This window comes from Saccopteryx bilineata, chromosome 4 (genome assembly GCF_036850765.1).
Source record: "Saccopteryx bilineata isolate mSacBil1 chromosome 4, mSacBil1_pri_phased_curated, whole genome shotgun sequence".
Classification (NCBI taxonomy): Eukaryota; Metazoa; Chordata; class Mammalia; order Chiroptera; family Emballonuridae; genus Saccopteryx; species Saccopteryx bilineata.
The window spans coordinates 135,223,734-135,236,049 of record NC_089493.1 but is presented as its reverse complement, the minus strand read 5'-3'; the positions used below and the strand labels follow the sequence as shown (position 1 = coordinate 135,236,049).

General features: G+C 52.2%; 1 protein-coding gene across 3 annotated transcripts; it reads right to left on the bottom strand.

Annotated features, from left to right (window-relative positions):
* Positions 1 to 266: 266 nt before the first annotated feature.
* Positions 267 to 12,316, bottom strand: IRF1 (interferon regulatory factor 1). 3 transcript variants are annotated; one of them, XM_066278381.1, is made up of 11 exons: positions 12,087 to 12,316; positions 11,041 to 11,132; positions 9,283 to 9,382; positions 8,361 to 8,537; positions 8,190 to 8,239; positions 7,957 to 8,089; positions 7,644 to 7,766; positions 7,177 to 7,226; positions 6,229 to 6,364; positions 5,771 to 5,929; positions 267 to 1,252 (listed from the first exon to the last, which is right to left on the bottom strand). In XM_066278381.1, the coding sequence occupies exons 2-10, from the start codon at positions 11,125 to 11,127 to the stop codon at positions 5,805 to 5,807; spliced, it is 981 nt and encodes a 326-aa protein (XP_066134478.1). In that variant the 5' UTR covers positions 11,128 to 11,132; positions 12,087 to 12,316; the 3' UTR covers positions 267 to 1,252; positions 5,771 to 5,804. The 3 variants fall into 3 exon arrangements, with proteins under 3 accessions (XP_066134478.1, XP_066134480.1, XP_066134477.1); XM_066278383.1 differs by lacking the exon at positions 267 to 1,252 and adding an exon at positions 1,328 to 1,350; XM_066278380.1 differs by lacking the exon at positions 267 to 1,252 and having other exon boundaries at positions 4,967 to 5,929; positions 12,087 to 12,315.

The following is a 12,316-nucleotide window of genomic DNA, read 5'->3' as shown; positions in this document are numbered from 1 at the left end:
GGCGGCCACCCTTCGGCTCCACAGGCAAGGCAGCCTCCCCACCCCGGCCGCCGTTGCACCAATGTGGCCAATGTGACAGAACTCCTTGACTTGTCCTTAAGTTTAGAAAACTAATAGCTCTTCTGGCTTAATGACTCCGTCCTTATCTATCCCTGATCCCCAACACACCTCTGTGTTTCATGACTCCCTTATTCCATGAAGTCTGCCTTCTGAGAAAAGCCTGGCCCACCAACTCCCCCCCCCCCACCACCACCCCAGGACTCATTTGTCACCAAGGCCCTGGGTACACGATTCAGCTCTCTGAGCAAAGGTGCAGCTGAGTACTTGAATGCTGGAAGAACACGCTGCTCTTGCCCTAGCTCTGGGCAGACCAGGCAGAGGCTGTGAGGAGAAGCAGTGGATGCCCCACAGCCACCCAGCCGTAAGGAAAGCAGAGGGCAGAAACCAAGAAGGGGACCCAGGCCAACATAAGGCATTTGGCTAGAGATAGAAGTGAGGGACCCACCTGACTGCTCTCAGCTGGGTCCGCAGGAAGCCTGCAAGTGAGTCTGAGTGCCCTCCTGGTGTGGGGCAGCAACCAGCCAGCTGTCAGAAGTGCTGGCTTCTTTCAGGGACCAAGAAGCCAGGATTGGACTCACGGCAGCCACAGGGTGACCCCAGCCATGTGGCTGGCACTTAGGATGCACCTCAGGTGGTCCTAGCTAGTACAGTCACCAGAGTCAGACCTCTGAGGACCCCTGGGCCCAGCAAAGGGTCTGGTTTTGAGCAGGACAGGATAACTCTCATCACATTGCTCAAACACACTGTAAAGTCCTCTTTGATTCCTGGAGCTGAGATAAGGGCTAACAGGCCAGAGTCCCCTGGAGCTGGGAGCCGGTTCACAAACAGATGTGTGGCAGAGCTGTCCCCTGCACTGAGGCCAAATTACAGACAGTCTGTGTCCCACACTCCTGGGGCCCCCACCCCTCCAAACAGCAGGTGGCTTCCAGGGCATAGGTGGGGCATCGCTCCCCTTGAGAACCAAGCCAAGCCCTACCCCACTGGGGCCCTGGGGCCTGTAGCAGCAGAGCCATGTCCCCTGGAGGAGGGGAGGTCATGAGAACTGAAGTCAGGGGCGGAGTCCTATACAACGTCCAGAGCTTCTTGGCTTGAGGTGCTAGTGTTCTGCTTCCAGGCAAGCTCTCCTGAACTTCCTCCCCAGGTCTGTTTCCTCCTCTGCAGGCAGCCTGATATTGTGGAAGCAGTCTGCATTCTGGGCACAGACAGATGTCAGTCAGAATCCAGGCCCCTTACAGATTAGCTGAGTCATCTTAGGCAGTGCCTCATGGCAGTGAGCTTTAGTTTTCTGGTCTGTGAACAAGGGGCTGTGGTGAGTGCCAGTGTCATGGTATGTATGGGGTGCTTGGCATGGTGCCTGGTGCAACATGAGCACTGGAGGACCATGTCATCATTACCCAGCCAGACTCTGAGGTCCTCTCCAGTTCTGTCCATTTCTGAGCTCATGGAGCTAGGTAAGGAATGGTACACATCTGCCTCTCCTCTAGCTCGGTCCCCATGTCCTTGCTTCACTGCCTTCGGTATCTCCCCAGTTGAAATTCAGCTCTCCCCAGTTGAATAGACTCTCTAGGCCCACCTCACCATGGAGCCTGCAGAAGTAGGGGCTTCTTCTCTAAATCCCCATCCCTGGAAAATCAGCAGAAAGGGGTTTCTGGGGAGCCACCTGGAGGTAAGAAAGCCACATGGCCAACCAGCTATTCCTTTGTGCTGCCTTAGATTTGGCCTCACTATGGAGTCCTGGCTGACAAAGGCAAGTCCCACTCTGCCCAGAACTTTCACTCCTGGGAAAGAGAGTACACCAGCTCCACATTCTCCCTACCCAGGCTCCTGTCCCTGTGACCACTGGTACAAGTGGGGAAAGGTTAGTGCAGCGTTCTGATGAATTTCAGGCACCCTCTTAATGGAGGGTTTGTCATGCCCAAGTTGAAAAGGCATTACCAAAAGAAAAACAATTATGTGTGACAGAGACAGAAGCTTCCTGAATGCTCTAACAGGGCTCCTTGTTCCCCACTAACACAAGGATTTCGGGATCTGTGCTAACAGTGTAAAAGACGAACAAATGGGTCCAGAGAATGACAGCCTGAGCATGACCAGCTCCACCAGCCAGGGGACATCACTCCCAGAGGAAAGGACTCCATCATCACCAGGCCCCAGACCTCCTAGGACCAGTTCTGTCATCAGCAGTCCCCACCAGAGATTTCCAGAGCAGTCTGAGAAAGCTCTTAACCTACATGTGGTACTTTGAAAGATGTTGAAAACCAATATACCAAGAAGGGATAGTTTGCACCTCACTTCCCTAAAGATCTTTTGCCACTGTGAGCCTCTGTATGGGCAGCTAGTATATTAGCCTGTAGCTTTCTTCCTATTGCCAAGTGAGCTAAATGAATAAACCAGCCCAATTAAAGTGACACCTTTGCAGTAAAGCAAGGAAACTCTGTAACTAACCAGAAGTACTTTTGAACATCTGTAGACTTGGCAGGAGTTCTAGCCTCACTTTGCCAGTTTAACCCAATGGAAAGGGGTCTTTGATGGCAGTGATATCATCAGACACCAAACAAAACAAAAGTTTTCAATGATCTCCTAGCTCCCTAAGCCAAGAGCTTTCACTTTTAGTGCTTAGGCTGAAACTCTTGGAATGACCCACAAAAGCATTGGCAGACCCTTAGAATGATCTTAAATTATGCCCAAATTTGGCTCAGATTATGCTGATGTTGCTCCACTGATGTGGCACCCTTGAACTGATGAATTAGTGTCAGCTGCCATCACCCTTAGGTGAGCGCTCAGACTTACTGTCTTTCCTGTTAGGCAGAGGCTGAAGTCCTTGGCAGAGTGTGGTGAGACAGCTCACCATCCTGGCTGTATTTCACACTAACTCCTCCATGCCTAGTACCTGGGACCCAGGTCCATTGTGAGGGGTCGGAGGTACAGGACATTCCAAGGAGTTGATCCCAATTGTTTTGGAATAAGAAGAGCTGGAGGAGCTCAAAACTCCAGCTTGGCTCTGTAGATTGGGGGCTGAAGGATGGAATTCCCCTCCCTTTTTAGTAATTTACAAGTAATAAGCTTGGCATATTAGAACTTGAGGTTTCCACGGCTACCTGGGATTTCAACACACCCACTTCAATACACTCTGTCGGGGATGAGGTTGCAGGAGGAGAGTAAAGGTAGAATCAGTCTCTGCTTGCTCTGGGTTGTGTCCCTTCCCCTCCATTCCTTTTTAGTACCCTTTACCTGGCTTCACGTCACCCCCAGCCATTCTCATCTGAAAAAACCACCCTTTAGAAGACCTTGCCAAGCCCCCAGTTAGAACCTACAAGAGGCTAGTCACCCCAATCTAATATTTCTCAGTAAGGGCTGGGCTCTGGAGGAGCTGGGAAAGGTCATCTCATCCATCCCTCTGCCTATAGGTGAGGCTACTCTTGAAAAAATCCGTCTGTATCTTCTGATGGGCAAGGCTTGAGATTGGGGTCTGTCTAGGCATCCCCATGCAAAATAGCTCTCCCAGCATGAAGCCATCTGACACTCACGCTGCATGTCCAAGGTCAGAAAACACTTCTTGAGCTTGATAGAGGAAGTCAAACTGACCTTTGCCCATTTTCCAGTTTTCTCATCATTTTCTCACTCAGCCTTCCCTTTCCACCAAGGGCCCATACTCCTCACAGAGGGCTGGGTCCAAAATGGGGACCACAGTGCAAGTGATTTCTGGGACTAAGGATATGGAAGGTGTCTGTACAGGGCTTGGTTTCCCTCAGCAACCCCGTACTGCAATGGCCTCATTCCCTAGATGATGCTAGTGATACCAGCTGGCTTTCCTGGCTAGCCTGCCTACACTGGGTGGCTGTTTATGACCCAGGGCCAGAGACTGGGAAGCAAGATGAAAAAAGGCCCAAAAAGCCCATATCCAAACCTCTCGCCCTCACACATTGCTGCGACACAGGCCTTATCTGAAGGGAGCTTTGCCGTATGTCAGTGGTTCCCAGCCTGTGGTTTTCAGAACCACTGATCAAATATACCCCTTCAAAGAGATTCTGTGTGCATTAGCCAACCCAGACCCTGCAAAGACACGGAGGAGGGAAACCTGCTTTAAGTAAGGTCATCTAAGGTTTCCTAAGACATTTGTGCACGGACCTGTTTCACAGTGCAGTGCAGGGCTGGCATTAAGCACCGATGGTTATTGTTGGCTGGCAAAACAGTAAAATACTCTTGAATTAGCAGGTAAATAGCCCCAAGCCCCTGTCCCGAGTTCTTTTGGATCCCACACCCTCAAATCTGTTCCCAATCCAGTATCTTCCTCTACTGACCCATATGGTAGATACTAGTCATATGTGACTATATAAATTTTAACTAATAAAATTTAAAATTTGGTTCCTGCATTGCACTGGTCACATTTCAAGTACTCAGCTGGCACATGTGACTCTTCTACTGCTGACTGTACTGGACAGCACAGAGAGCACATCCCCATCTCTGCAGGAACCGGACAGCAAGTGATACCCGGCACAGCAGCCTCGGGACCTTTCTGAGCTGGTGTCTGTTAAGATTAGCCATGCCTGTGCTGTACCAATTGTTAACTTTGGGGACTGGCACCTGAGGGAACTTGCTTTGAGTTCAGCAGGACGTATAGTCTGCGGTTCACTCCTCAGAACTCAATACTTAATACTCCCCAGCCCTCAGGAGCCCAAATTCAACTCACAGCCATGTCTCTAAAGCCAAGGGCACGTGACTATATTTACATGAGCATGTCCCTGTGCCAAGGCTGGCCCCTCCTCCTGCCACCTTCTCCGTGAACTTAAGTGAAAGGATTCTGCAATGGGTGCATGTCACCTCACCCCACAGTCTGCTCAGGTAGGATGCCAAGAATGAGTCCATCAGAATGTCTCTAGAGAAATTTCTAAATAAAAGGTCACACTCCTTAGAACAATTAGTTTTATAAAAAGACAATGTACATATTTACACACATGTGCATATGTGGTCACACATGACTTAGTGGTTAGAAGCCTTTTCCAATTTTGAAAGTCACATCAAGGCGCTCACACTTCCCTCCCTGGGCCTGCTGAGGAGGCAGGTAGGCGCAGGGCAAGGCACTTATAAATAAGCACAAAGGCTGAGAGCCTGTGGGGAATGTTAGTGTACACCTCTGATGAGAAATGTGGCCAGGTCCACAAGAAAAAGTGCTTTCCCCCAGGCCCCTCCACCTGCACAGGGAGCAGGGCAGAGCTCCTGAGGCTGGGGACACTGTCCCACAGGGCCCATTTCTCCTTCACATTCCACTGGCTTTGGAAGAGTCCCCAGGGCTCAGCTGGGAGGGAGGTGCTCTTTGGGAATAGGATTTACTTAGTGCAATTGTCTCTTAGTGCAGAGCCAGCCCTGGGATTGGTGCTGTGCTTTTCTGAAGTCACTGGTCTGTTCCCTCAGGTCAGCTGAGTGACAGCCAGACCCTCTCCAGGTAGCGGGGCTGAGGGGACATCTGGAGGGCTGATTCCTGTCTGAGACCTCCACCTGACACCAGTCTCAGAACCCCAGCTTCCTAAGAGGCAGGGCCAGCTTTACCCACAAGATGAGCCCAGGCCCTGGCCTGCCAGGCCCAGGAAGCTGCTATCCCAAGGAGGGTGGCTCCAGCCCCACTTGGCAGTAGGGTCACATTTTGGATGTCAAGGGGCCCACAGGAGTCCTGCTTCCCTGCACCACAGCCACCATGATGGCAGGTCCTGCTCACCTAGGAGAGCAAAAGGGCCGAGCCACAGGCCCAGCTATGGTGCACAAGGAATGGCCTGGATGGAGGGAAGCCTGACTGGGGGCAGAAGACTGTCCAACCAACTGGTGTCCATATTCTTCAGGTCTGTGAAGACACGCTGTAGGCTCAGCCCGATATCTCCTAGAAGACGTGAAGAAGGTTGTGTGAGGATAGAGAGAAGGGAGGAGATGTATTCTCCCCCACCTCCATCCCTGAAGACCACAGACACAGCAGCCTTTGCTGTCCAACCCATGGCTGCAACACCCCTCACCTTTAGGCAAACTTAAGGACATGGGAGCAACAGTTAATTTGCATGCTGGCTGTACCCAGATAAGTTGAAGAAGGATGTTTACCTCTGCTGCTCCCTGGCCGTAGTCCCAAGCCTTCCCCTTCTGCCACTCCCACATGGCTCTCCCTTCTCCAGCAGGGGGGCTCCTTACCCCCAAGGCTGTCTGGCTCCTCCTTGCAACTGAAGTCTCCATAAACAGAGGTGGGCTGGGCCCCAGGTTCATTGAGAAGGTACCCCTTCCCATCCACATTTGTCGGCTGCCACTCTGACTGCTCCTGCTCCAAGAGCTGGGGACATAGACATAAGAAGCTATCAGCTCACTGCCAGTGCAGACTCATCTTGTGGCCTTCCCTTCAATGAACCAACGCTTCCAGCCAGGATCACACCCTTGGCCATTTTCACATCCTCAGATGGATGCAGACGAGGAGCTTACTTAGGACAGGGGCCTGGGAGGTGAGGGTCTGCCCTGGACTCACATTCCCACATCAACCCCTGGTACTGAATCTCTAAGACTTTCCTCCCAGCTGGGAGGACATGACAACTGGGAGCGTGGCTTAAAGAAATGGCTAGTATAGTAAGTCAAGAAAAGACGACGAGAAAAGCTAGAGATAAGAATGATGTAAGAATGATGCTCATGTCCCAATTTTCTCTGCTGATGGAGCAGAGCCTGTATACAGCTACTGCAAAAACGTTTTTATATGCACTTTTAAAATTGAAACAGAAAAAGAAGCCCCAAAGATAATGTGGAAAAAAAAAGCCACGATATTACAGATCCCCAAGGCTGATTATTGAAACCTGATGTGTGCACTTCTGACTAGCAGGGCTGAGGCATGTTGGGGCGGAGGACGCAGGCCAGGGCCCTGGTCCTGATGGTGGCTGACTCAGAGCTGTCTGAGCCCTGAGGCCTGCTCAGGACAGTCTGCTGGAAATCAGGCCCCCCGCCTGTCCCCACTTCCAGTGTGTTTCCCACCAGCCAATAGGGCGGTGGTTGCCAGCCATGTAGACATGGCACTATGCAAGCAGCCAGGTCACAGCAGTTCCCTCTCCTTACTGAGCTGCAGCGACTTCAAAAGAGTGCCCTGAGAGGAAAAAGCTTTACCTTCATGATGTCCTCAGGTAATTTCCCTTCCTCGTCTTCATCTGTTGTGGCTGTGGATAGGGAATAGTAGAGAAGTTGGCGGTCAGCCAGGCTTGACCTACACTTCCAGCCCCATCAGTGCCCCTGTCCCTTCACTCATACATGCACATGCACACATACACATACTCCCAGTGGACATCTGCCTGCCATGGAAATTCCAGAACAGGACACTCTCCTAGTAACTCAGCCTCCCAAATCCTGAAGCCACACCTCTTCCCACCCCCTCGCTTTCTTCCTCACCGTGGGTGACTGGGCTACAGAGGAGCCACGGGAACCAGCAACCTTAGACCAAAATGCAGCCCCTGGCCCCCTCCCTCTAGCCCGCCAGTCAGCTCTGAGCCAGATGTAGTTCTGAGCATCTTTTCTCCCCCAGGAAACCCTTCCCAAGACCCAAACAGGCATGAAGGCCAGGCCCCAGAAGCACAAACCTTCAGAGACGGAAGGCATGGGTGACACCTGGAAGTTGTACAGGTCACTGGTGCTGTCCGGCACAATTTCCACTGGCACGTGCCAGTCAGGGAGAGTGCTACTGACAGCACACGGTGACAGTGCTTCAGGACAGCAGAAATCACACGTTAGAGCTGTGTGCTTTCTTAGTTTGCAAGACACCCAGCATCCCTTACCCTGCAGCCTGCTCCAATAGGCCACCACCTAAAAGCATGATGTCTCCTAGACCCAAGAGAAAGAGTCATCCCCCCCGCCCCAACCCATGTGGTCCCTGCCAGGCCTGGCCCATCTTACCTGGAGTAAGGGCCCGCTCAACCTCCAAGTCTTGCCCCATGTAGCCCTGAGCTGTGTAGCTGCTATGGTCATCAGGCAGGGTAGAGCTGCTGAGGCCATCGGAGAAGGTATCAGGGCTGGACTCCCCATATGACTGCAGAAGGAAAATAGCTTAGGCCAGGCTGCTGTGGCACTTTTCCACTGCCCAGCCTGACTCAGGTGGCCGAAGACCGGCTGCTTAGGACCACACTCACCTTTCTCTTGGCCTTGCTCTTAGCGTCTCGGTTGAACTTGGACTTTCTCTCTGTGGCGGAGATAGGCTGTCAGCTTTGGTATAGGCACACCAGCCCCAGTTGCCTGCCACCCTCCCTCCTCTCCTCCCTCCCTCCCTGCAGGCTTCCTGAGGGCCCAGAGTCCTTGGATACCTTTCCTTTGGTTCTTGGTGAGGGGTGGGAGCATCCGGTACACCCGCACAGCTGAGCTGCCTTTGTTCCTGCTCTGGTCCTTTACCTCCTCAATGTCCGGCAGGGAGTTCATGGCACAGCGAAAGTTGGCCTTCCACGTCTTAGGATCAGGCTCCTTTTCCCCTGCTTTGTATCGGCCTAGTGGGCAGGAGAGTGAAGGGGATCATCAGGGCCATAGGTGGGGATCCTCAGCTGCCCCCTGCCCTGGGAGGAGGAAGGCAACAGTTTCCAAAGCTCTCGTGCTGCCAGAGAGCCTCCTGGTCAACCAGCAGGTATTCTTGCATGACACTCTGCAGGCCCTGCACCCTGGGGCTTCTCAAATGCTCAGACTTGTAGAAACACATCCAGCAGACCTCACTGAAAGCCCAGCTGGAAGCACTAGAAGGGCCATATACCCAAAAGTGCTCTTAGTCCTAGACCATGCCCAGATTCCCTGCTTGAGCTGTCAGCAGCCAGAGGGCAGGGACTGAGGCTTACTTGATCATTCCAAACATGGGAACGGGTACACAGTAAACATCAAAGAATAGTTACTGATAATCGGGCTAACTGGTCTGAGACCAGCCAAGAACCTCATTCTTCAAGGCTAAAAGGAAGCCACATGGGCCTTGGGCCAACGACCTTGGTCAACATCAAGAAAAAAGAAGGTCTGGGTCTCTTTTAATATCCTGGCTCACAGCTACTTTTGCCAAGGAGAACTTTAATCCAGCCACAAACTCCATGAAATGGTGGCCCCTCTCCACAGAAACACAGGTCTGCCCTCTGCCCACCCTTGATTTCTCTAGGCCATCACAGAGAGCTCAGTGAACCGGTGAAGAGCCTCTGTGTTAACAGAAATGCCTTCCCTTGTCCTCTCCCTGACTCCTCCTGGGCAACAATCACGCACCTGTGTGAATGGCCCAGCTCCGAAACAGACAGGCATCCTTGTTGATGTCCCAGCCATGTTTGGCAGCGTGCTTCCATGGGATCTGGAAGATCCTCTCCTCCTGAACACACACACACACACACACACACACACACACACACACACACAAAGACAAGGTTGTGTAAGCTCAGAGACCACAGGCTTTTGGTCTGGGAAAAGGCTGACTTCCTCTTTTCAACCTGACAGCTGGCTTGGCTTGACCCATCCTGAGATTGGCTTAACCAGGCTGCATCACTCTGGATCTATCAGATGGGTTCTGATGAGCTGTGGCATCATCAGCTCAGAAAGATCTCCCTCTGCCTGTTACAGATGTGCTAGATGCTTCTCTGGCTTGTCAGCACCAACAGGAAACGAGAACTCTGTCCATTACATAGGGCTGCTCAGGACACCTGGGGCCACTGGCTTCCACACTGGGGGTTCTGGCCATACATCTCAGGAAACCCTGGGCCAGACTTGGATGCTGACTACCTGTGTGACCCTGGCACTATCACTGTACTTCTTTTCCCTCACTGTTTTCTGTGAAACTAGAAAACACAGTGACAAATATAAAGACTAAGGTCTCACTGTTCTCAATACTGGTGGTTAACGGTATGAATTTCTGAGTCAAACTGCTCAGGTTCAAGTCTTGGCATCAAAGCCATTATCTACTTCTCAGTACCCGTGTTTCCTTATCTGAAAATGGGTATATTAATGGGATCTACCTCACAGGACCATTTTGAAGTTTAAATGACACAATGTAAGTAACGTACTTAGCAAGGTGCCACACTCACTTGTAGTAAGTATAGTAAGCAGCAGCTATTATGAATATTATTATTACTAAGTCTGCAGGGTCTGTGTTGGCCTCTATGCACCAGTTAGAAGTTTCCTGGGCCTGGGCAACTGCTGTAAGGTTAATTCTTGGGTCACCTGTCGGCAGTGCCATCTGTTGCTATATGTGTAGGAGTCTCCCTCACGAGAGACCAGAACTCCAGCTCTTCAGATACTGGACACTCAGTGGCCTTGGGTGGGTTCCCTGTCCTTACCTCTAAAAGAAAGGAAGGCAGAAGTCAGGAAAGTGGGGCCCAGGGCCAGGCCATGCACACTCCCTGCATGCAGGACCTGTCACTGTACTGGGAAACACATCTGCCTCCTCCGTATCACTTCCCTTTTTGAGCTGCATCTGAAGCTTTGGTCCCCTAAAGTAGTGCTCCCCAACCTTTTTTGGGCCACGGACCGGTTTAATGTCAGAAAATATTTTCACAGACCAGCCTTTAGGGTGGGACAGATAAATGTATAACGTGACCGAGACAAGCGTCCGACAAGAGTGAGTCTTAAAGTGTCAACCTGGAAATGCTGAGGTTGCTGGTTCAAAACCCTAGGCTTGCCTAGTCAAGGCACATACGGGAGTTGATGCTTTCTGCTCCTCCCCCCTTCTCTCTCTCTCTCTCTCTCTCTCTCTCCCCTCTCTATAATGAATAAATAAAATCTTTAAAAAAAAAAAAAAAGAGTGAGTATTAGATAGATGTAACAGAGGGAATTCGGTCATTTTTTAAAAATAAAACATTGTTCACACTTAAATATAAATAAAATGAAAATAATGTAAGTTATTTATTCTTTCTCTGCGGACTGGTACCAAATGGCCCACGGACCAGTACCGGTCTGCGGCCCGGGGGGTTTGGGAATACTGCCCTAAAGAACATGAGTTAAAATGTAGCAGAAAACCCAAAGAGTTACACTCACTTTATTAATCCAGATCAGCCCTGGGATTTGGTTGGAATTAATCTGCATCTCTAGCCAGGGTCTCATGCGCATCCGAGTGATGGGCATGTTGGCTGTAAAGAGAAAACAGAAGGCTCCTGTTGGGAGTCTGTTTGAGCAGCCCCTGGGCACTGCCCCGTACCGCCCCAGGTCATTCAGTTACCCTCCCCTGCCCTCAGTCAGATTTCATGTACTACAATCATGGGGGAGGAGGCTTTTACTGAGAAAAGACTGCCCTCCAAATCTTTCAGCATCTTGGGCCAAACCATTCTGCCCCTTCCTTCACCCCCTCCTGGACAGTCTTGGGAGGCGACTGGTATGCAACTGATAGTCGCAGGATTTATGTGCAGGAAAGAGACAAAATACACATATCTTAATACCAGAACTTTTCTTCCCAAATTCAGATCCTTTGGGAAGGGAGAGGCTTCTTTTGCCTGATGCCAAGAAACTTCCCTACTTGAACTGCTGCCCCTGGCTGTGCACTATCCCTAATGGGCAAGCAGTCACCCTGCACAGGAGACATCCTCTCCCCTACCCCCACCCATCTATTCTACGCCAAAAAGCTAGCTAAATGAACCAAAGAACACCTGTAGCGCCTCCTCTCGCTGCTCCGGCGGGGGTAGATCCTGCAGCCAACTAGGGCAGCAAGTCCCAACCCCTGCCACCTGCAGAGACAGCCTGAAACCTGGGGCCTGCGCGCGGAGCACGGGGCACGGAGCATGAATGGTGTGGATGCGCGCAACGCACATACCCTGCCGACCAGAGGCCCCCGGTGGTTCTGCGCACACAAATTTGCAAAAGCAGCCGGGCGCCGGCAACCTCGGTTGGTGGGCGGCCCACGCCACGGCCCGCCCTCCCGCGCTGCAGCCCGCCGCTCCTCCAGCGCCCTCCCGAGCCCGCGCGAGGACCAAGGCAACGCCGCGCGCCCGCGACTCTCCCGACTAGGGTTTACAGCCCCCCCACTTCCTGGTGCCCGGCGCGCCTTTGTTCGATGCCACCGGTACCCCCCGCGGCGAAGGCGGGCTCACCTCTGCAGCGGGCGCGAGTCGGCGGCTGTGCCCAAAGGTCCCGACGCGGCGAGCACGGTTCCGGGTGGAAGTAGGGAGATAGCAGAGGATGCCCGGGTCGCAGTACCGCTGGGTACTGCTGGCCTTGGTTGGGAACAGCTCCTGCTGGCCTCTGCTCGCGGAGCTCGGGCGCACGTCCTGCCTCGACGAAGGAGTGACGCGTTCTGCCAGGGCAGCGGCGCCGGCCAGCA